This window comes from Balaenoptera musculus, chromosome 4 (assembly GCF_009873245.2).
Source record: "Balaenoptera musculus isolate JJ_BM4_2016_0621 chromosome 4, mBalMus1.pri.v3, whole genome shotgun sequence".
Classification (NCBI taxonomy): domain Eukaryota; kingdom Metazoa; phylum Chordata; class Mammalia; order Artiodactyla; family Balaenopteridae; genus Balaenoptera; species Balaenoptera musculus.
This window is the reverse complement of record NC_045788.1, coordinates 141,124,703-141,149,466: the sequence shown is the minus strand read 5'-3', so window position 1 is coordinate 141,149,466 and position 24,764 is coordinate 141,124,703. Positions and strand designations below refer to the sequence as shown.

The 24,764-nt window shown below is 48.2% G+C and overlaps 1 protein-coding gene across 8 annotated transcripts in view; it reads left to right on the top strand.

The window, feature by feature from the left end:
- The first annotated feature begins 1,102 nt into the window (after window positions 1–1,102).
- Window positions 1,103–24,764, top strand: part of C2CD2 (C2 calcium dependent domain containing 2) — a 61,571-nt gene continuing 37,909 nt past the window's right edge. For 7 of the 8 annotated variants that reach the window (XR_005019700.1, XM_036850482.1, XM_036850488.1 and 4 more), the window contains exons 1-2: window positions 1,103–1,847; window positions 17,105–17,203. Coding sequence is in view for 7 of the 8 variants with exons in the window: in XM_036850482.1 (XP_036706377.1) it covers window positions 1,575–1,847; window positions 17,105–17,203 (372 nt within the window). In the remaining variant the exon portion in view is untranslated. Of the gene's footprint in view, window positions 1,848–16,983; window positions 17,029–17,104; window positions 17,204–24,764 lie in introns of those variants that run through there. The other variant, XM_036850490.1, reaches the window with a different exon arrangement.

The window sequence follows — 24,764 nt, the reverse complement described above, 5'->3', positions numbered from 1 at the left end:
CCTCTTTAATACTTGGTAACTAGGGCAGATTCGTCACAGCATCTGTGGTTCTCTTTGTTCTACTGCTCTCAGGGTTTTCGCAAAATAGGTGTCAATAAATGCCATCAGCCTCTGAACCAGATCCAGATCCTAACCTCCATCGGCCAAACTAGTCTGTCTTCTTAGCAATCGCCCCTCTGAGCCAGGTTGGAAGGCTTCTCTTTACCCAGTGCCGCGGCAGGGAGGGGCTGGGGAGGAACCCGTGAGGAGCTTCTGCTGCAGTGTCGGGGCCAGGAGTGTCGGGGCCAGAATCCTCACCGATGTTACCAACCAGACAGGCAGACCCTGGCTAGGTAAGAGAAGGCTAAGTGCTCAGGTCTAACCAACCCAGTTCAAGGTCAAATCCCCTTCATACCGCCGCAGAACTACAAGCAAATCACTATTTTATGATTCAGGCTCTGCATTAGGCCTTGGAGAATCTCAGGCTAGTGTTTTGAGGCATTGCCTAATGATGGGGGCTGACTGCAAGGTGAGGGGCACAGGGAACGCGCAACACACATGCGCGCACACAAACTTCTTAATGGGCATTTTCCTGAGACCCTCCCAGCAGTGATCATGGCAGCTCTTAAAGCGAGGTTCCAGACTTTAGGGTGCTAGTGGTGGATTTCTAGGGACTTTCCAAGTATGTTAAAACCAGACAACTGTCTTTTGCTGGTGGGCAGATGGCGATCCTAGAAATCACCCTTTCACACGCACAGGCGCGCGCACACACATGCACACACACGCGTGCACACACGCTCACGGAAGCCCCGCCAGCCCGCCCCACTGTAGCCCTGGGGTTGGGCTGACTAATTGGAAAGTCCCGCACTTTCGCGTCTCCACGCCGGAGACAGGTCCGCGCAGGAGGATGCAGCGCCGGGCGCACACGCGTCCACCGCGCCGCCACGGTCCGGGCGAAGGCGCCGGAGGGGGCGGTCGGCGCGCGCACACGGCCGGCCGGGGCCGAGGCCGCAGCGGGGGCGGGGCCGGCAGGGGAGCTGGGCGCCGGGCCTTTCAAGGGGCGGGCGGGGCGGGGCGGGCCGCGGGGAGCGGGGAGCGCTGAGCGGCGGGGACGACCCGGGCGCAGGGGAGGCCCAGGCCCCGCCCCGGCCCCGCCCCGCAGGCCGCGCCCCCTCCCCCGCCCCGCGGCCCCGCCCCTTCTCCGGCCGCCGCTGGGCCGCGGGCGGGACGCCTGGGGCGGCGCGCTGGAGGAAACGCGCCCGCCACAGCCCCGGGAACTACCAGACGCCCGAGTCGGGAACGCGGGACACCGCGTCCCCATTTGCCAGGGGTGCGGGGTTAGAGGCGCAGTCCCGGGCCGTGGCCGTCGTGAGCCGGCCGGGCTTCTCCTCCCGCTCACCCCGCCCGCCGGCCTCTCGGCGCCCGGGGCCCGCGCCCCCAGCCGCCCGGATCCGCCCGCCGCGCCCCCTCCCCGCCCCCCGCGAGCCCCGGCCGGCCGCGAGCTGATGTCGTGAGCTCGCCGCCCGCGGGCTGTGCGCCCGGCCAGGGGCTGCCTGGGAAGTTGGGGCGAGGCGCGCCGGGTATGCGCCATCACCATGTCCCGCCTGGACTCGTGGCTCGGTGAGGTCCAGTGGCTGGGCTTGGTGGCGCTCTTCGTCGTGGCCTTGGGCACTGTGGGCCTGTACCTGGCGCAGTGGGCGCTGGCCAGGGCGCGACCCCGCTCCCCGAGGCGGGCGGCGGAGCCCGGCGAGGGCCAGCGCCCCGAGTCGGATGCGCTGCTCGCCTGGATCCTGGCGCTGAGCAGCTGGAGGAACCAGTGGCAGGCCGCCTGGGTGACCGCCCTGAACGAGGAGGCCAAACGGAAAGCGGTGAGTTTCCGTGAGGGCCGGTCGTGCTGCGGGGTCGGGCGCGGTGATCTCGGGGTGCGGGTTCAGAGCAGAGCTCTTCTTCCCTGGAGCCTCGCCACAGCCCTCGACTGATTCAAGGGGCAGAGCATCCTTGAAAGTTAGGAGAAAGACCCCTGACGACTGGAGGACCTTTGATGGGGAAGCAAGGCAAAATGATTAGATTTTATTAACCAGACATGAGGTGTGCCAGGCCCTAGGCTCCACTGGAGGGACAGACTGGCTGTTGGAGAGACTTTTCGGGGTGCCCCTTCCCCTTCAGGCTCTTCCTGGCATCCCTTGCCCTTCCTGGCATCCCATGTGGATTCCCGTATGCAGTTGGACACTGAACTGCTTTTGCACCTGAAGAACTGCGAACCGAATATGCTTCCACGTACAGAGCTGAATTTCGCCCAGCATGTTATTTCCAAAAGGTTTGCATTCCTTGGCGCTTAAAATTAGTGACCGTTGAGGGCTAGCCACTCGCCAGACATGTGTTGGGGGCTTCAGGTACCTCTGTCATCTCGGAATCCTCACAACTCCTGCGACAAAGGCGTTGTCAACCTTTTACAGGTGGGGAAACTGAGGTCTGGAAAGGTTAAGTAGTCCGCCCAGGGTCACACAGCCTGTGGGTGGTAGAGCTGGGGTTTGAACCCACCCATCTCCTGCCTCACAGCTCAGGGGCTTATGACTGAACCCGGCTGCCTCTTGCTCCTGTGGTTACGTTCATTGTCTGGTTGATGGCTGGGTGACTTATTTTTGCTTCTAAGACATCTTGGTTTAATGACAAGCTCCTGGCGTCTGCTATTTCTAGGTGTTCCATAGGAGGAATGGGGGCCTGGGGGGTTTGGGGTACCTGCCAGTCTTCGCCTGCCCTGATGGCTCCCAGGTGTACCACATTCCTCCACCTGCTTGGGAACTCAGTGGAGAAGCCTGTGGCGCTTTGCTTTGGAAATAGTGAATGCTGTGTGTCTGGACCATCAACCTTCAAAATATTCCACGGTGGGCCCTCTGTCTGGTCTTTGCGCATGGCCTTGACGTACTCACATAGCCACGGATTTACAAAACAAAATAGCTTTTGAGTGTGAATGAGCATAAATCCAACCAAAGACCGTGTTCTGAACCCTGGGGGGGAAAAAAAAAAATAACCGTAACTTTTGGATGAAAAAAGCCTTCAAGGTCATTTGACTGCCGTCTGCCTCGGTGCCTGGAGTCCGTGCCCCGGCCGCCGGAACTGGGCAGCTCTTCAGGGGAACCACCCCACCTCTTGTGGGAGCCCCTGAAGCCATGTGACCTCACCTATGTGAGCAAACACAGACTTGTTTCCCCACGAAGCTGCTGTCATTGACCCCTGGTTGACCTGGCGTCCTGGGCCTGGGTTCCAGGGCTGAGTACACTGCAGACGGGAGTTGTGAGCGGGTGAAAGCCTTGTCCCAGCTGGATGAGACAGGGGGCATGGCGTGGGCCACTGACTCTGCTTCTCAGCCTTTCGTGAGCTGTAACATGCGTGCTGGTGCTGGGGGCATGATCTGTAGGGTCCTGGTCACTCCCCTGGGACTCCTGAGAGGGTCCGGCGGAGGCACGAGCCTCCCTCCTGTAAGGCTGGGACAGTCCTGCTTAAACCATTCTGCCGTGTTCCCTGACATTTCCTGATTGGCTTAGAAACTATGATTGCCTTCGATAGAATGCTTCCAGATTACCCTCGTGCCTGGAGCACTGAGAGAGAAAGGAGAGTATCCCTGCTCTGGAATTTGTCTGCAGCCGGTCGGGTAAGGCTGAGAACTGAAGAAAATACCTGAAGGTTTCAGAGGCAAACCTTTCTCCCTACTCACTTGAATCTGTGTGGGGGAGGAGAGAGGCCCTTGGCTCAGGGGGCGGTGAGAGAGATTTGGCTCCTTTGCACCTTCCGTTCTCTGCTATTCGCCATGCACTGCAGAGTCTTAGACACCAGTTTTTCCAGAACTCCTGCCCGGAAGGGGCAATAATGTACTGGGTTTAAGCTCAAGGCAGCCCTGAGTCTTCTCTGACAGTAGATTGGGTCTGACTGTGGTGTCAGGTGTGTGTGTGTGTGTGTGTGTGTGTGTGTGTTATGGGAGGAGGTCTGACAGTAGATTGGGTCTGACTGTGGTGTCAGGTGTGTGTGTGTGTGTGTGTGTGTGTGTGTGTTATGGGAGGAGGTCTGACAGTAGATTGGGTCTGACTGTGGTGTCAGGTGTGTGTGTGTGTGTGTGTGTTATGGGGGAAAGGAATTGGTGGTGTCACTTTGCTCTCCCTGGTGCCTGGAAATGTTGCTTGATTTGAATTCAGATGGAACGTTCTGCAGGCTGATAGGATCTGGGGAACTCCTGCCCTGGCCTTGGCATACCTCTCCCCTGTCCTGGGCCATCCCGACTGCGACACTCATGACAGCGTGGGTGAGCAGGCCCTGGTGTTTCGTTAGCGGCTGTCCTGACCTGGCAGCCAGCCCTGCGGAGCCTCTCTCTGCCCTCCCTCCAACACGATTTCCACTAATCCCCGATTAGGGTTGACACTCCAAGCCCGCACTCAGCCCAGCGAGCCACAGCTTAGCGTCCCCCTTCTGCCCCCACCCTGTCCTGTTATCTGTCTGCCCTGGCCCGGGAGGAGACCACTTCTCTGCCTATCGCTGGGGGATTCGCAGTAACTCAGGCATCTCCAGCATCTTCCGTGCAAGGTGGGATTCTCTCCTGAATGGAGCGACTCCTCCCATTCTGTTTTACCCCAGCTTGTATTTTAGGACTGCAAGGAACCCTAAACCCTTCTCGCAGCACCTCTTCCTTCTCCAAAAGGGGAGACTGAGGCCCATGGGCTAGAGAGACTTGCCAGGGTTGACCTAGACCCTGGGCTGGGGGGTCTTCATGGTCCATCCACATCTGCAGTCATGGTCCCCTGTGGGCAGCAAACTTGACTTTGAGACCCAAATGTTTCCTTTAGTTGAGGTCCAGCAAGAAAGGATAAAAGGGTGTGATTGTTTAATGCATCATCCCTAACAAAGGGGCTCCTATCTCCTAGGAGCTGAGGGTGGGTCAGTAGCTTGTGGAGTCTCCTTTGGCCCCGGATGACCAGTGACTGTGGCACTGCAGGTTCCCTGTGTCAGAGGGCCCCTGGGATTGCAACCCTCACTCTGAATAATTAGGATGGTGAATTGGAGAGACAGGTGAGGAAACCGTGGCTGCTCTGCCAGCTGGTCGGGCTGATGCCAGGTGTTTGGGGAACACTGGCGAATCGCCTAGAGAGCTTTGGAAAAATACACATGCCTGCTCCCTCCCCCGCTTCAGACTTAGGAAGTTGTTGGGGGCGCAGGGAGCTTACTGTATTTTTCACAAGTTCCCCAAGCTAGCTCCTCGCTAGTGAGAAGCTGCTGGATACACACAGTGTCCGTTAGCCAGCCACCAGGCAGTCAGTCAGGTCCCCCTCACCCAACAACGTCTCTCCACTCTGGCATTGCAAACACCTAATTCCAGCTGATCTGATGGCAGTTCGGTCCCAGAGAACAGAAAGATCCCAGAACTGGCTCAGGCACCAGACTGGGAACTAATGCTGTATTATTGAAAGGCAACAGCTGAGGTTTTCCCTTTGGTTCCCCTGCATTTACATGAACATTTACAAAGTGGTTTGGGGTGACAGTCACCCCAGCAAAGGTCCACACCTTCGACACCCACCTGGTGGCTCCAGGGTTGCCGTTTCCACAGCAGGTCACCAGCTATGGAAGCCAGTGTGCCCATGGTCCCGTGCCCCCTACCGGTGGGCTGGACAGCGCCTTCCTCCCAGGGCTGATGCTGTTGGGACCACATGCGGAGAGCAGCAATCCGAGAGTGAGGGCCACGTTCTGGACTTGTCCAGAAATGGGCCACTCAAGCAGGCCCGGGCCCCGGGTGGGGAGGGTTAACAGAGCTGTTTGTCTCTTTAGTCTTTTGCCCCAGGATTTTTTTCAGAGGAATGTTCTAAATGCAAATGACCGAGACTGTAGGACAATTTGTGGTCTTTGTGGGGAAAAAAAAAAAAAAAAAAAAGATGTCCTGTGAACTTAGAACATGTTATTAATAGCTCTGACTTGTATAGGAGCTGTGGCAATTTGAAAAGTAAACAAAGTGACAAGACTTGGGAGTTTCCTTATTCTATAATGAGCTTCCTTCGAGCGCTCCTCACAAAAATTCAAGCTCCTCGACCACCCAATGAGGTCACAGTATAAGTCAGCTGGTAAGAAGGGGAAGGCACTCTCTACCTGACCCCCAAACCGGTCTCCTTTCCATTGCTCAAACATTCAGCGTTCTTTCCTGTGTGGGATCTTGCCGCTAAGGCATTTCTTGCGTCTCTAACATTATTTAACCTTTCTGCTTATGTAACTCCTGTCAGTATTTCAGGTCTCAGCGCAGGGCTCCCTGACCTTCTCATTTTTTGGAGGATGCTGCGCCACCCTCACCCCAGCAGGACCTTGTGGTCACTGGTGCCCTCATCAGCCCCCGGGATTGTGAGGGAGGCCAGAGCCCTGTCCGTCCAGGCACAGCGCACCCGGTGCCCAGCGCACGGCTGGCTTGGGCCAGGTGGCGACTGGAGCATGAATAACAGGCCCTGTTAGAAACTTGTCGCTGGAGGGGGAAAAACGGTGGAGATGCGCATCACCCCGTCTGGACACAGGCCTCCCCTGCTTGGGAGCTGGCCAAGCCTGGGCCAAACAAGCTGTTTAATGTACTTTGTTTTTCACTTCTAAAGAATCAACATTAAAGGAGGCTCACTGATGACTTTGCAAACTGTCAATAGAAACGAGGAATAGATGCCAGTTCAGGTTGTTCTTTGCATTCACCCATTCTCTCAGCAAGACGGGAATTCAGGGGAAGGAAGAGTGGGTGTAGTGTTAGTGTCAACTAAAATGCAGCCAAAGCTAACATCCACTCCTGTCAGCCCCTCCTGGGTTGCTGAGGAGGGAAGGGACCTCTTGAGCCACTCGGAAGAGCTGTGTGACCACTGCTTAGGCTGGAAGGCAGCTCTGGGGCTGTGTGACCTTGGGCAAGCCCTGACCTCTCTGTGCTTCATCTGTGGAAGAGGATAAGTTTGGGTTCAGTCTGGAAAACAGCATCCACTCCGGATGCGATGAGATCTGTGCGAGGCCTTTAGTCAGTAGAGTCAATAAAGATGGGCTGCTTTCTTGTAACATCTTCCTTAAAAAAAAAAACTTTAAATTTTTTACTGCTTTTAGATTTAGAGAGAAGTTTCAAAAATAATTCCGTTTCCATACTTTCCTCAGCCAGCCTTACATAACCATAGCACAAGAGCAGAACCAAGAAATTAACATTGGTACAATGTTACTATAATGTAGTATAATGATACTAACATTGTAAAAATATGAGAAATTAACATTGGTATAATGTTACTATATTTCATAGTACAATGATATTATCATTGTAACCTATAAGAAATTAATATTGGCACAATGTTACTATATTTTATAATAAAATGATATTAACATTGTAACAGTACAAGAAATTAACAAAAGTTTTTAATGAAACTGAAGACCCTACTTTTTTTTCTTTTTTAACATCTTTGTTGGAATATAATTGCTTTACAATGTTGTGTTAGTTTCTGCTGTATAACAAAGTGAATCAGCTATATATATACATACATTCCTATATCTCCTCCCTCTTGCGTCTGCCTCCCACTCTCTCTATCCCACCCCTCTAAGTGGTCACAAAGCACCGAGCTGATCTCCCTGTGCAATGCAACTGCTTCCCAATTGCTATGTATTTTACATTTAGTAGTGTATATATGTCAATGCTACTCTCTCATTTGTCCCAGCTTACCCTTCCCCCTCCCCGTGTCCTCAAGTCCATTCTCTACGTCTGTGTCTTTATTCCTGTCCTGCCCCTAGGTTCATCAGAACCATTTTTTTTTTTTTAAGATTCCATATATATGTGTTAGCATATGGTATTTGTTTTTCTCTTTCTGACTTACTTCACTCTGTTTGACAGACTCTAGGTCCATCCACCTCACTACAAATAACTCAATTTCCTTTCTTTTTATGGCTGAGTAATATTCCATTGTATATATGTGCCACATCTTCTTTCTCCATTCAACTGTCGATGGACACTTAGGTTGCTTCCATGTCCTGGCCATTGTAAATAGTGCTGCAATGAAGATTGTGGTACATGACTCTTTGAATTATGGTTTTCTCAGGGTGTATGCCCAATAGTGGGATTGCTGGGTCATATGGTAGTTCTGTTTTTAGTTTTTTAAGGCACCTCCATACTGTTCTCCATAGTAGCTGTATCAATTTACATTTCCACCAACAGTGCAAGAGAGTTCCCTTTTCTCCACACCCTCTCCAGTATTTATTGTTTGTAGATTTTTTGATGATGGCCATTCTGAACGTTGTGAGGTGATACCTCACTGTAGTTTTGATTTGCATTTCTCTAATGACTAGTGATGTTTCATGTGTTTGTTGGCAATCTGTATATCTTCTTTGGAGAAATGTCTATTTAGGTCTTCTGCCCATTTTTGGATTGGGTTGTTTGTTTTCTTGATATTGAGCTGCATGAGCTGCTTGTAAACTTTGGAGGTTAATCCTTTGTCAGTTGTTTCGTTTGCAAATATTTTCTCCCATTCTGAGCGTTGTCTTTTCATCTTGTTTATGGTTTTCTTTGCTGTTCAAAAGCTTTTAAGTTTCATTAGGTCCCATTTGTTTATTTTTGTTTTTATTTCCATTTCTCTAGGTGCTGGGTCAAAAAGGATCTTGCTGTGATTTATGTCAAAGAGTGTTCTTCCTATGTTTTCCTCTAAGAGTTGTGTAGTGTCTGGCCTTACGTTTAGGTCTTTAGTCCATTTTGAGTTTATTTTTGTGTATGGTGTTAGGGAGTGTTCTAATTTCATTCTTTTACATGTAGCTGTCCAGTTTTCCCAGCACCACTTATTGATGAGGCTGTCTTTTCTCCATTGTATATTCTTGCCTCCTTTATCAAAAATAAGGTGACCGTATGTGCGTGGCTTTATCTCTGGGATTTCTAGCCTGTTCCATTGATCTATATTTCTGTTTTTGTGCTAGTACCATACTGTCTTGATTACTGTAGCTTTGTAATATAGTCTGAAGTCAGGGAGCCTGATTCCTCCAGCTCTGTTTTTCTTTCTCAAGATTCCTTTGGCTATTCGGGGTCTTTTGTGTTTCCATACAAATTGTGAAATTTTTTGTTCTAGTTCTGTGAAAAATGCCACTGGTAGTTTGATAAGGATTGCATTGATACTACCCAAAGATTGCTTTGGGTAGTATAGTCATTTTCACAATGTTGATTCTTCCAATCCAAGAACATGGTATATCTCTCCATCTGTTTGTATCATTTTTAATTTCTTTCATCAGTGTCTTATAGTTTTCTGCATACAGATCTTTTGTCTCCTTAGGTAGGTTTATTCCTAGGTATTTTATTCTTTTTGTTGCAATGGTAAATGGGAGTGTTTCCTTAATTTCTCTTTCATATTTTTCATCATTAGCGTATAGGAATGCAAGAGATTTCTGTGTATTAATTTTGTATCCTGCTACTTTACCAAATTCATTGATTAGCGCTAGTAGTTTTCTGGTAGCATCTTTAGGATTCTCTGTGTATAGTATCATGTCATCTGCAAACAGTGACAGCTTTACTTCTTCTTTTCCGATTTGGATTCCTTTTATTTCTCTTTCTTCTCTGATTGCTGTGGCTAAAACTTCCAAAACTGTGTTGAAGAATAGTGGTGAGAGTGGGCATCCTTGTCTTGTTCCTGATTTTAGAGGAAATGGTTTCTGTTTTTTACCATTGAGAATGATGTTGGCTGTGGGTTTCTCATATATGGCCTATATTATGTTGAGGTAAGTTCCCTCTATGCCTACTTTCTGGAGAGTTTTTAATCATAAATGGGTGTTGAATTTTGTCAAAAGCTTTTTCTGCATCTATTGAGATTATCATATGGTTTTTATCCTTCAGTTTGTTAATATGGTTTATCACATTGATTGATTTGTGTATATTGAAGAATCCTTGCATTCCTGGGATAACCCCGACTTGATCATGTTGTTTGATCCTTTTAATGTGCTGTTGGATTCTGTTTGCTAGTATTTTGTTGAGGATTTTTGCATCTATGTTCATCAGTGATATTGGCCTGTAGTTTTCTTTCTTTGTGACATGTATGTCTGGTTTTGTATCAGGGTGATGGTGGCCTCGTAGAATGAGTTTGGGAGTGTTCCTCTCTCTGCTATATTTTGGAAGAGTTTGAGAAGGATAGGTGTTAGCTCTTCTCTAAATGTTTGATAGAATTCACTTGTGAAGCCATCTGGTCCTGGGCTTTTGTTTGTTGGAAGATTTTTAATCACAGTCTCAATTTCAGTGCTTGTGATTGGTCTGTTTATATTTTCTATTTCTTCCTGGTTCAGTCTTGGAAGACTGTGCTTTTCTAAGAATTTGTCCATTTCTTCCAGGCTGTGCATTTTATTGGCATGTAGTTGCTTGTAGTAATCCCTCATGATCCTTTGTATTTCTGCAGTGTCAGTTGTTGCTTCTCCTTTTTCATTTCTAATTCTATTGATTTCAGTCTTCTCCCTTTTTTTCTTGATGAGTCTGGCTAGTGGTTTATCAATTTTGTTTATCTTCTCAAAGAACCAGCTTTCAGTTTTATTGATCTTTGCTATTGTTTCCTTCATTTCTTTTTCATTTATTTCTGATCTGATCTTTATGATTTCTTTCCTTCTGCTAACTTTGGGGTTTTTCTGTTCTTCTTTCTCTAATTGCTTTAGGTGTAAGGTTAGGTTGTTTATTTGAGATGTTTCTTGCTTCTTGAGGTAGGATTTTATTGCTATAAACTTCCCTCTTAGAACTGCTTTTGCTGCATCCCATAGGTTTTGGGTCGTTGTGTTTTCATTGTCATTTGTCTCTAGGTATTTTTTGATTTCCTCTTTGATTTCTTCAGTGATCTCTTGGTTATTTAGTAACATATTGTTTATCCTCCATGTGTTTGTATTTTTTACACTTTTTTTCCGGTAATTGATATCTAGTCTCATAGCATTGTGGTCAGAAAAGATACTTGATATGATTTCAATTTTCTTAAATTTACCAAGGCTTGATTTGTGACCCAAGATATGATCTATCCTGGAGAATGTTCCATGAGCACTTGAGAAGAAAATGTATTCTGTTGTTTTTTGGATGGAATGTCCCATAAATATCAATTAAGTCCATCTTGTTTTTATGTATCATTTAAAACTTGTGTTTCCTTATTTATTTTCATTTTCGATGATCTGTCCATTGGTGAAAGTGGGGTGTTAAAGTCCCTTACTACGTTTGTGTTACTGTCGATTTCCCCTTTTATGGCTGTTAGCAGTTGCCTTGTGTATTGAGGTGCTCCTATGTTGGGTGCATAAATATTTACAATTGTTATATCTTCTTCTTGGATTGATCCCTTGATCATTATGTAGTGTCCTTCTTTGTCTCTTGTAATAGTCTTTATTTTAAAGTCTATTTTGTCTGATATGAGAATTGCTACTCCAGCTTTCTTTTGATTTCCATTTGCATGGAATATCTTTTTCCATCCCCTCACTTTCAGTCTGTATGTGTCCCTAGATCTGAAGAGGGTCTCTTGTAGACAGCATATATCCAGGTCTTGTTTTTATATCCATTCAGCCAGTCTATGTCTTTTGGTTCGAGCATTTAATCCATTTACATTTAAGGTAGTTATCGATGTGTATGTTCCTATTACCATTTTCTTAATTGTTTTGGGTTTGTTATTGTAGATCTTTTCCTTCTCCTGTGTTTCCTGCCTAGAGAAGTTCCTTTAGCATTTGTTGTAAAGCTGGTTTGGTGGTGCTGAATTCTCTTAACTTTTGCTTGTCTGTAAAGATTTTAATTTCTCTGTCGAATCTGAAAGCGATTCTTGCTGGGTAGAGAAATCTTCGTTGTAGAGTCTTCCCTTTCATCACTTTAAATATGTCCTGCCACTCCCTTCTGGCTTGCAGAGTTTCTGCTGAAAGATCAGCTGTTAACCTTATGGGGATTCCCTTGTATGTTATTTGTTGCTTTTCCCCCGCTGCTTTTAATATTTTTCTTTGTATTTAATTTTTGATAGTTTCATTAGTATGTGTCTTGGCGTGTTTCTCCTTGGATTTATCCTGTATGGGACTCCTTGTGCTTCCTGGACTGGATTGACTATTTCCTTTCCCATGTTATGGAAGTTTTCAACTATAATCTCTTCAAATATTTTCTCAGACACTTTCTTTTTCTCTCCTTCTTCTGGGACACCTATAATTCAAATGTTGGTGTGATTAATATTGTCCCAGAGGTCTCTGAGACTGTCCTCAATTCTTGTCATTCTTTTTTCTTTATTCTGCTCTGGGGTAGTTATTTCCACTATTTTATCTTCCAGGTCACTTATCCATTCTTCTGCATCAGTTGTTCTGCTATTGATTCCTTCCAGAGAATTTTTAATTTCATTTATTGTGCTGTTCATCATTGTTTGTTTGCTCTTTAGTTCTTCAAGTTCCTTGTTAAACGTTTCTTGTATTTTCTCCAATCTGTTTCCAAGATTTTGGATTATCTTTACTGTCATTACTCTGAATTATTTTTCAGGTAGACTGCCCATTTCCTCTTCATTTGTTTGGTCTTGTGGAGTTTTACCTTGCTATTTCATCTGCTGTGTATTTCTCTGTCTTCTTATTTTGCTTAATTTACTGTGTTTGGGGTCTCCTTTTCACAGGCTGCAGGTTTGTAGTTCCCGTTGTTTATTGGTGGGTAAGGTTGGTTCAGTGGCTTGTGTAGGCTTCCTGGTGGAGGGGACTGGTGCCTGTGTTCTGGTGGATGAGGCTGGATCTTGTCTTTCTGGTGGGCAGGGCTGCGTCTGGCGGTGTGTTTTGGGGTGTCTGTGAGCTTAGTATGATTTTAGGCAGCCTCTCTGCTAACGGGTGAGATTGTGTTCCTGTCTTGCTAGTTGTTTGGCATAGGGCGTCCAGCACTGGAGCTTGCTGGTCATTGGGTGGAGCTGTGTCTTAGTGTTGAGACAGGGGTCTCTGGGAGAGCTCTCGCCAATTGATATTACATGGGGCCAGGAGGTCTCTGGTGTTCCAATGTCCTGAACTCGGCTCTCCCACCTCAGAGTCTCAGGCCTGACACCAGACCGGAGCACCAGACCCTGTCAGCCACACGGCTCAGAACAAAAGGGAGAAAAAAAGAAAGAAAAATAATAATAAAATAAAATAAAATAATTAAAATGAAAAAATTATTAAAATAAAAAAATTAAAAAGTAATTTAAAAAAAGAAGACAGCAACAAAACCAATAAACAAATCTGCCAATGATAACAAGAGCTAAAAACTATAATAAGATAAACATAAAAATCAGAAACAAGTCAGTCGCAGACAGCAAACCCCAAGTCTACAGTTGCTCAAAAAGTCCACTGCCTCAATTTTGGGTTGATTCGTTGTCTATTCAGCTATTCCACAGATGCAGGGTACCTCGAGTCGCTTGTGGGGATTTAATCCGCTGCTCCTGAGGCTGCACAGAGAAATTTCCCTTCGTTCTTTGTTCACACAGCTCCCGGGGTTCAGTTTTGGATTTGGCTCCACCTCTACGTGTAGGTTGCCCTCAGGCATCTGTTCCCGCCCAGACAGGACAGGGTTAAAACAGTGGCTGATTAGGGGACTCTGGCTCACTCAGGCTGGGGGGGAGGGAGGGGTACGGTAGTTATAATTGGAATGCGGGGCAAGCCTGCAACAGCAGAGGCTGTGGTGACTTTGCAACAGCCTGAATTTCACCGGCTTTCCACCAGTATTCTTTTATTGTTCCAGGGTCCCTTTCAGGTCCTCCATGGCTTGAGTTGTTGCTTTGCGTTTGTCTCCTGCAGGCTGTAACAGTTTCCCAGTCTTCCCTTGTTTCTTTGTGACCTTGACAACGCTGAGGAGTATTGATTGTTATTTTGCCAAATATCCCTCAATTTGGTGTTTTCACACAATTGGACTGCAGTTATACAAACCGCAGAAGTGATGCGCCCCTTTCAGTGTACTGCATCACGGGGCGCATGATGTCAGTGTGGCTTACTGCTGGGGAGAAGCAGAGGCCTTCATTCCTTGGTTAGGGTGATTTCCGCCAGTTTCTCTTCTTACATCTTATGTCTCCTCTTATCCTTTCCCCCTATAGTTACCACATAACTTCGGGAGATACTTTGAGATTGTACAAATCCTGTCACCCCTCATACTTTCACTCACTGATTTTGCCATCCATCTGTGTATCTAGTCTGCAGCCATTGACTTCTGTGGAGTTTGCCTAATGATTATTTTCTGTTTCCCTGTCTCCTTCTACATTTATTCATTGGAATTCTACTGCAAGAAAGAGCTGCCACTTCTCCATCTATATATTTAATTGATTATTTACATCAGTATGGACTCATGGGTATTTATTTTATTCCATGGGTTATAATTCAGTACCATCGCTATTTATTTTGTTGCTTAAACTGTTCTTGTTTTGGCCATTAGAAGCTCTTCTGTGTTCTTCCACGGAGATATATATATATACACACACACACATAGTTTTTTTCTTTTCTTAGCACTTCCTTGCTTGATGGTTCCACAAGATGTTTGCTCTAAGCTCGTCTTCTGTTTTCCTCTTCTCTGGCCCTGGATTCAGCCACTTTTCTAAGCAGCTCTGATTCCTTTTCCTGGAGAAGTGTTTAGGAAACAAGATCTGGGCATCAGGTGTGCTCATTACTGCTGGGGTCTCATTGCTTCTAGACCCTCTTAGTGGACAGACCTAGGAAATGTATATGTGGGTGCTAACACATTCATGTGCACACATCTCTCTGTCTGCATCTTCAAAACCACAACTATCCCTATATCCTGGATTCCAGGTCAACGGCACAGAGTTCATTTTCATCTTCCCCTTTCCTTATCTCTAACTTCTTCCTCCAAGAGTGAGGTATCTGGGACTTACTCTCTGTAACATATTTATTTGGTCAATTCTAGTTTACACATAACTTACTTTCTGAATTGCTGACCTGTATCCCCATGAGAAACACATTTACTGACTAGATTCTAGCATTCATGTGCAGCCAGGATACTGTTTTCTTCAGTTTCTCAGGTTAGATCTGTTTCCTTCCCCTTTGCGTGGTTGTGTTCTTTACTTGTAGTGGAGTGAGGTTTGCATTCTATCTGGGTTTCCTCCCGTATCCAGATTTTTCAAAAATCCATCTTTCGCCAGTGATTTGGGATGCGACCTTTGTCACATACTGTTTCCACATGTGTTGGGGTCTATTGTGGACATCCTGTTCCAGCCCTACTAGTCGTCTGTGTGTTCACACTTTGAATTACAGAGGTTCTAGAGTGCGTCTTAATGTCTAGGAGAGCTAGTCTCTTGTTTTTCTTTCTCAGTGTTTTCCTGGCAATTCCTGCCTGTTGCTTTTCCTATGGACGTAAAATCTTGCTCTAGTCTGAGTGGAGTTGAGTCCGGAATGGGGCTGCCTGCCCACAGACAGGGTGCAGAGATGTGGGATTTTGTGGCCATGCTGCATGCACGCCAGGCTTCCTGAAACTCAAGGATCAAGCAGAAAGGGAAGGCGAACCTCTGGGTCCTTATTTTAACTTCATAATATATTTCCTTTGCGAGACCGCCCCTTGACATTAACTTCCCTAGCAAAATATTTCCAGGGTTTTCGTTCAGAAGCTGTCATACATAAGAGGGCGTAGATGGCACCTCCTGACGGGCAGGGGCAGGAGGTGGCATCGGGGCTGCTTAAGGCAACGTGGCGTCTTCAGGCTGGCGCAGTCCCGGCAGCTGTAACGACTCCCGCGGGGGCTCGGCTCCCTGCCCGGCGCTAGGCTCTGTGCTGGGTGCTGTTCTTCCTGCCACGCAGCTTGGCACACAGCGTGCTGTCATCCCCAAGCTCTGGTCGGCAGGTCATACAAGCTCTAGCCGTGGAGAATGTCAGCAGAGCAGCCCCCAAAGCATGACTTCATCACGCTTGAGAAGTAGATTTAATTCTTCCCTGTTGATTCTTAGGGGGTGAGATCAATATTGCTAAGACAGGGTGAGGTTAGAAGCATGTCAATGACAATGTTCTGTGCCTTGTAGGTTTACTCTGGATCACTGGGAACTCTTAAGAAACAGCCCCGTGATGACTTCATTCTTGTTCCTCTGCATTGCACTTTCCAGGAGGGCTTTCGTGCCTTTTTGTACCATTTTAATTCCCTACCCTTGATCTGGCCTTGTAGTTGGAACCAGCACATTGCAGCTGAGAGTCTCGGAAATGGATGACATACGGAGGGAAGTTGTGGGTCTGAATCTCTTTTTTAACCAGTCAATCGGAGCTCACTTGACGATGATGTACTTTCTGGAGCATGTCCGGAAAAGAGTTTAAGAAGAGTTTCGTTCCGGGGTCATATTGTAGGCATAAGTGTTCAGCTTCTCAAGAGAACTTATTTTTAAAAGGCCAAGACTTGGTTGGCAATCCAAGCCTGATTTGTTCTTTTATGAGACATCAGTCTTGTTGCCTTGTGGTCATATTCATTACTTGCACGTCTTGCACTTGGAGATTTTAATTGCAAGAACCAAAATGGACATAGGGTGACAAGCCACGGAGGACTGTTCTGGAAGCTTATGGGGATGCACAGAGCCGAGGACGGGGTTGAACCAGGAGACCCTGGAGGGCAGGAGCCTGGCAGCCCTGGAGGAACCCGATCCTTGGGCATGGCCCCGGCCCAAGGTCATTTCCAGCCAAGGAATCCCAAATTCCAGGGAGAAGCAGCCACAGCTTCCCAGTGCCCCCGCCCGGGTTCCCACTCACGCGCCGTTTGGGCAGTGGGAGAGGAGAAGGGGGCCACCCTGAGTAGAGTGCCAGCACCCACGTGGAGCAGGGCGAGGTGATTCTCTGAAACTGGAGAGCGTGCTTTCCCAGAAGAAGGGCAGCACAGCTCTTGAACCTGCTGGGCTTGGCCAGGTGCTGGGCTTGATCTCCAGACCCACCGTCCACTCCAGGAGCCTGGGCTTCTCCCCTTACACTGTAAACACGAGCTCTCAGAATATCCTTTGCCGACTTTATTGCGACATCTTTGGTTTTGTCCCTGCGTTCCTTACTGATATTTGCCCGTTGCTGCTATTTAGAGGCATGGATTGAACCAAAAGAAGTCAGACCACATTTTCTGAGGTCTGCCGAGCTTTGCGGCAAGTACGTCATTGCCTCTAGAAAGTAGCCACCCCGCCTGGCACTGCACCCGTCTCCTCACCGTGCTTTTCCGTTCCAGGGCCCGCCACTCCTCTGCTTCCAGGAGGACCCGCTGCAGCAGCCCCTGGAGCTGGCCATGGGACAAGTGTCCAGCGTGGCCCAGTCAGCCCAGGAGAAGGTGAGCCGGGGGGCATCAGCTGCCTTGGGCCTTTCCTCACCGCGGAAGCGAATTTAAAGCGGGGTTGGATAACTGAGTCACGTTGCTGTGCAGCAGAGATTGACACAGCATTGTAGATCAGCTAGACTTCAGCTTAAAAAAGAAAAAAAGCTGGGGTGGGGGAATTTATTCTGTCTTGGAATTATTGAAAATGCCAGACACCTTACATCAAAAAAATAAATAAAATCTGATCCATTATCTTGATGACTAGATAAATAAGACATGGCATATCCACACGATGGAGTATTATTTGGCCTCCTAAAGGAATGCAGTTCTGACACGTGCTCCCACGTGGATGAGCCTCGAAGACACTCCACTAAGTGAGAGAAGCCAGACATGAAAGGACACATAAGGTTCCATTTATATGAAATATTCAGAATAGATAAATCAGTAGAGGCAGAAAGTAGATGAGTGGTGTCCAGGGGCTGGGGCCGGGTAATGCTTGAGGGGACGTGAACAGGGACTGCTTCGGTGAACAGGACAGGGTTTCGGGGGGTGACGAAAATGTTCTAGACTGGTGATGTTTGTACAACGCTGTGAAATATATTTAAAAACCATTTAATTGTATAGTTCAAATGGGTGAATTATATCTAAATTTATACATATAGTTGTATAAATAATATGTGAATAATTTCCGTAACACGATATATAGATTTGAGTCATTTAGATATCACGTAGAGTTTATTTTATAGTTGCTAACAGCTCACATGCTGAAGTTACTTATTAGACTGCTCGAATACCATAAATAATTGTAAGTTCTTTTTTTTTTTTTTTTTTTTTTTTAACAAAAAGCATCTGTAGAAGTGCTGAGAAACTCTTAGGTACAGGGCTTACCCTTGTATCTCTCTATATTTTATTATCAAATTAAATGCATATCATCTAGCAGACAGCAAGGAGGGGACACCTGGGTGGCCCCCGGGCCCAGAAGGAGCTCACATCCAGCCCCCTGGAACCCCACCTCTTGTGTATCTCCTCCGTGGCTCAGTCAGCTAGAGCATTGTTTGTGCATTCCAGACGTTTATTGTTCTGTGTGCACAGTTTCACAAGATGCTTTCTCCTTATGGAACATGACAGCTTGGAGGTTCATCCAGGTTGATTTGTGTCTCTCTAGTTCATTAGCTGGAACTACAGTTCAGGATTCTGGGTGGACCAGGGCTGCTTTTTCCACCTTCCACTGATGGATAATTAGGTAGTTTTCTCTTTTTCTCAAGTACAGCAAGCAGAGCTGCCGGGGACTGTCTCCTGAGTCCTCAGGCATAAGAACAGGAGTATCTCCAGGGCAGGCCTGGCATTCCTAGCTTGTAGGTACGCACGCTTCAGCTCCACCACGGATTCCAGAATTGGTCGCCCGGGGGCTGGCCCAGCTTCCTCTGCCCGGGCAGCGCAGGGAAGCTCTCTTTCCCCACCCTTGGCCGATACGGGAGTCACAGAGCTCCATAACCCCTGCAACAAGCATGGAGAAGTCTCTGGAAGATATTGGGAGGAAACTGGTGGCCACAAGGCAGGATGCTGACAGCGGCACAGCCCATAAGAGCTGGAAGGGGCCTTGCGAGCAGATGCTCCAGTGCCTAAGTTTCAAAGGCTGGGGGACTGAGGGACAGATTGCTGCTGGCCTCACCTACCCAAGGCCCCTGCTTGGCAAGTGCCCCTGTGCAGTGAGTGCCCTATTATTACAAATAGACCCCAGGTCCCTTTGTGGTGGACAGTTTCTGTTTGCTGATTTCTGACACTGTCAGCGTTAAGAGAGGGACAGATCTCAGGGGCTGGCCTGGAGGTGCCGGGAGGGAGCAGAGATTGGAAATGGCAATAGACCATTTTTTAAAGATCTTGGTATATAGTGCCAGAAAAGCATCCTTTGGAAGGTGGACAGTTAAACTGTGTTTGTTTTAATACCATTACAGAAATTGTGCATACCCGTCAAAAAGTTAAAAACAATATATAGAAGTGCATAAGCTTTTTTTTCGGTCTGCCCTCTTCCTCTCTGCTCCCAGCCTTCCTTCCTCTGCTCCCCCCGGATAGGACCATGGACGGCTGTCCACACTATCTTCTAGGAAGCTTTTTACCCAGTAAACTACTGGGAAAGTGCACACGATCTTGTTTTCTTTTCCAAGTTTCTTCGTAGTTCTTGACTCCTGTGTTTTCTTGACCAGGGACCGATTTTGCGGAAGACAACTTCTCCACGGATGGGGGGTGGGAAGCAGTGGAGGGGAGAGGGTTCAGGCAGGAATGTGAGCGCTGGGGGGGCGGCAGATGAAGCTTCGCTCGCCCACCCACCGCTCACCTCTGCTATGGGTTCCTGTTAGGCCACAGACCGGCCCCGGGGTTGGGGACCCCTGCGTTAAACGAAGGACAGGCGTTGTCCCAGGAGCTCGTGCTCTAGGTCTGCCTGTCGGGCAGGACGCTGATGACGGTGTCTTCCTCCTTTTAGGATCTAAACAACCCCCATGGGTTCCAAACTTAGGTTGAATCCTGTGCCAGCAACGTCATGTGTTCTCTCTGCTCTGTGTAATTCTTGAGAAAGGAAGAACCGTAGCAGAGCCTGAGGACTCAGAAGGTGTCCAAGGAATGCAGATGGGAGATTCAATGACATCCCCCTCCCCTTTCCACGCTCCCTCCAGAGTGTCAGGGTCTGTGTTTCTCATCCCTCTCACTCAGTCCTGACAGGGGGCATGTGGATGACATTTGAGGTAACGAAAGGGGTGACTCTGGGGTCTGGTGTCTAGTCACGTCTTCGATCAAGTAGATGAGAATGGGGTTCTGGTCTCCCTTCGTGAGCATCTTCCCAGCTTGGGTTTGGTCTTGAGTCTCCCGGCACGACCCTCGCAGAACAGAACCGGGTCTCCCCTGCCTACCAGTTGCCATGTGCTCGGACTTTCTCCTGCAGCCCCCGAAGACCCCCATGTGGCAGAGCAACTACCTTTGCAAGTACCTGGCTCATCAGCAAGCCCCCCGCCCCCCGTGCTGCACAGAGAGTGGGGTCTTGCATAGCTTAGAGCATCTGAGTCACCTTGCAGGACCCGTGGTAGATGCACACTCCACACCTGGCAGCCGTGGCTGAATTGGGGGCTTCTGAGCAGTTTACTCACGACTCTTCTGACACCAAATGTGTGCGATTTTTCTTGCACCCAACAAGCAGTCCTCCAGTTCTCTGGACACCAACAGGGTGTCCTACAATTCAACTCGATTCTGACACTGACTACTCACACAGCACGGACCCTGCAGGTTAAGGGCTCAGCCCAAGACTGCCCCTCACTTCAGACGCCAACCCCAAGTCTGGGCCACCTGTACCCACCAACTGGCTATAAAGCGGCAGGTCCCACAACCCCTTCCAAATGCTTGAGCATTTGCTAGGACAGCTCACAGAACTCGGGAAAGCACTTTACTTACTATTATCAGTGTCTAATAAAGGACACAGCTCAGGAACGGCCAAATGGCAGATGCCTGGGACAGGGAAGGGAGAAGGGGTGGGGAGCTTCCACGCTCTCCACATGTACCGCCCTCCCAGGACCAGAAGCTCTCCGAACCCCATTGTTTAGGGGTTTTCTGGAGGTTCCATTACAGAGGCATGGCTGATTAAATCACAGGCATGGGTGAGTGTTCCCTCTCTAGTTCCCATCCCCTCCCCTGAAGTCCAGGTGGCAAAGCTGCTACCCTCTAACCACGCCTTGGTCTTTCTGGCCCCCAGTCCCCATCCTGATGTTATCTAGGGGCCCGAAACCACCAGTCATCTCCTTAGCATACAAAAGACGGTCTTATCACTCCGGAGATTCCAAGGCTTTTAGGAGCTGTGTGCCAGGAACTGAGGACAAAGACCAGACATTTATTCCAAGAGGCAAGCTGTGCTGGGGCAGGGGCATTTTTCTAAAGGAGTTCTCCCCGTGCAGGGCAGGACACCTGTGCTCCTGTGGACGGGCATCTTTCCAGGTGGCGACTGGAAGCACCCCTGGGTCTCCAGGGCTCATGGTCTGCAGACACACGCTCAGCTTAGCCGGGTGGCAGGCCCAGTGAGGGCTCGGTACCGAGTGGGGCACTTCTTGTGGAGGAGAGCATTGCCCTTCAACTTCTCTCCAGGGCTCTCTGTGTCCTCCCTTCCAGTCTCAACACGCCCCCAGTACATTTCTCTCTCCCAGACTGTAATTGCGCTCTTACACAAGAGCAGGGAGTTTCAGCTGTGTTCTCTTTCCTCATGTTCCAGGAGAGGTTTGCTCCAGAATGTTTGACCCAGAAGGAGCAAACTTAGTTTAGCTCTTCCTTCTTGGGGTGCAGCCTTAACCCCTCCAGGGCAAATGCGTGGGTTCGGAAGCTTTGTGAAGGCGCGAGGTCTACAAGGGCAGCCTGGGAGCTCTCCAAACGGGAATCAGGGTTAGGAGTGTTGTGCTGGGATAGGCACGCGCTGCAAAGGCCACACATTTACTTAGCAAGCATAGTGAGTGTCCCTTTGAACAGGATGTATATGTGGAAGGCTTGCCAGGCAAAGCAAGGGTCACTTGCTGCTGGGGGACTGCAGTGACGCTGGCCTTCTCGGTGTGAGGCCCTCTCTGAGCCACGGGCTTTGTGTCTGTAAAGGATGAATCCTTCCCCGGCCCCGGCCTGTGCAGCACCTGCAGGGCCCCTGCCATGTGGTAGCTCTGATGCCGTCGGGCAATAAGGGCCGTGTCTGTTCTCATTAGTGCCCACAGCTCTTCTCTGCCCAAGGAAGCATTGTGCCCATTGTACGGAGGAGGAAACTGAGGCCAAGAGAGGCTGGGGCACTTGGGCAAGGGAACTACTAAGAGCTGCTGAATAACAGAGGCTGGAACTGAACCCGAGTCGGCCTCCAGAAACGAGCTCCAACCGCAATACACCATAAACAGCACTGTTACTATTATTATTTACATCTTTATTATTATCATTTCACTTAAGCTCCCACCCACCCACGCCCCCCCCAGGAAAGAGACGGTGAAAATGGGAAAAAAGGAACTGAAAGGCACTAACCAACCCTTGCTTCTGTAAAACCATAGCAACAAACAGACCTTGGGAAATTGCATGGAATTTCCCCCGGAATCTTATTCCACAGTGTATGTTGGGGAACCCCACAGCCGTCACTGGGATGAATTGTATATTGTGAGCACATGGGTTTTTTCTGTCTAAGGCTGTTATGCATTCATATACTATAATATACTCTGGGAGCTTCTGGGCACTCCTGTGCTCTTTCCAGACCTTGGTGGACCCCTTACTTTGCAAGGGTAGAGCACGCAAAGTCGTAGTTGCAAATAGGAAATTTGGTTGACTCTTTTTTTGGCTTTGCATGACTTGAAATTCCAGGTAATCCCATTAGCCTGGTATTTATGCTAAAATACTAACAGGTTGTGAAATTGTTTTGACGCCAGGTCTTTCCAAGGGCAGGTGCGAAATTCCTCATTGGAGGCCCTGCCCTTTGAGGTGTGAATAGGAGCAGTGTCTCCGGGAGGGCCACCTGTTTGTTTGGATAGAGGCATGTGGAATTCTGGGCTGAGTCAGCCCTCAGGTACTTCGCCTGGTGAAGACCAGGTAAAAGGACCCTCGGGTAAGCTGGGGTTTTGTTTGTGAATTGGAACACACAGAGCAGTGGCATTAGGTGGAGGTGTGACCAAGTGCCTTCATTTTAAAGGAAGTGTCCTGTATATGTCTTTTAATGCATAGAGTCCATGGAGGAGAACAGCACATTCTTGGATTTTTAAGCCAAGGAATGCTCACGTTAAACCACATGATGTAGTAACAATACCTTCTGGTCATGTACTATTACTGAAAAGCCTCGTTGTTCTTTTTAAAGTATCCCAACAAGAGAAGGGATGGAGAGTGTAGTCGGGGGTGGGGTATCGGAGCCCGTGTGGTCCAAGGCACACCCCTCGAAGGGATGAAATAGAGCATCTACCCAGCATTCCTTGGGGTTGGCTGCCATCTTGTTTCCAGCATTTTTCACCTCGGTCCACTGGGAGAGTCCTTACAGAAATACACCTTCAGCCAGGTATTGTGAACAAGCGGGCAAGTAGGGTTAACTTTATAGATGTTCTGAGAATAGTCAGCTCTGATGGAGTTTACTTTTTAAATTGAGTCTGTTCCAGAGTAGAAGTAATATTTTCTATCAGGCTTGTGCCATCTTAAAGAATACTTACAGGGCCAAGACTGGGTTGCAGAATTGGGGAAGAAATCTGACTGGGAACTCTGAAGGATTAGTGAAGGGTCTTTACTTCCATTTTTATTTTGGAGTTCTTTCCCGCACGATGTCATATAGCGTGATTGAAGTGAAATATATTGGGTGACATAAACCTTTTAGGTCCTTTTTCTCAGCTGTATTCCTAATTCTTTTGGAGACAAAAGTAATTACATTATTTCCAGTTCTCTAGAGTGTTCTCAGAGAAGGAGGAGCTAAGGCAATCATACAAGAGGCTTAATTGAAAAGGAAAGTGGAAAAGTGTGGTGAGATCGACAGATTCTGAGGACTTTCTTGTTGGCAAGCAGTAGCAAAACCTGGGACTACCTAGGCCTGGAATTCTTTGGGCCCCTGTCTAAACAAAGGAATATAGTTTGAGGATAAGACCCATTTGCATAGGTATGTGACTGAGTTTAAGGTCTGGAGGCTAGAGAGAAAAAAAATAACCTTGACTGATGGCCTCCCTGCAGTTATAACGAAATGTGCCCACTTTCACATCCTGAAGATGCTTCCCTCAGCTACCTCCCCTCTTGACCCTTGGGGGTGGACCAGGGACCCTGACCCTTCACCTGTCAGCGCAGCTGCTCCTTGAGCTAAAGACTTGCACCTTCGAAACCCTCCCCATGTGGAGCCCGCCCACCCCCCATGAAAGGCTCTCCTATGTAGAGAGGAAGGGGATTTATCTGAATACACGGTTCAGCCTTCTGTTGCGTGATTTTTGAAATGGTTTGTGTAATCGAGGATTTCTTTGCTTGCTTTGGGAAACAAAATCTCAAGAATAAAGCAGGTGGATTTGTGGCTGGCTACTTTCAAGGGAGCTCGCTTCTGTGCGTCCAGATCTTGGCTTTGTGGAGTCCTGCTCCAGGGCCTCTGCCACAGAAGCTAGACATCGCTTCAGTTTAACTTTAAAAATCCAGTACCGATATCAGACTGCTTCGGGGGGAGGCCCACACATTAAAGGTTTGACAGCCATATTTAAACAGCCCTGTATAATTGGGATGCTCCAAGGAGCTGACTTGTAAACTTCAGAAGGGAGCCTCATGAACACGATTGTGTTTGGGGCGGGGAGACTCTAGGGTCAAGATCAGGGTCTCTACCCGCTCGTCCATATTTAGGTAGAAGTCAACCCTGGACGCTCTGACACTAGCTGGAAGGGTCTACTTAACCTTGCATCAGGTGATTCTGCCTTCTGCTGTTGCAAGAGGGGACCCCTTGGGGATGCGGACAGCCTTGCCGCTATTTGCCTGGGTTGAGAGAATTTAATCCCCGTTGTGGATAACACCTTAATGCACTAAAAGAAGATTACTTATTTTCAAAGCGTCCTTTCCATTTTGTTCTCATCCATTTGGC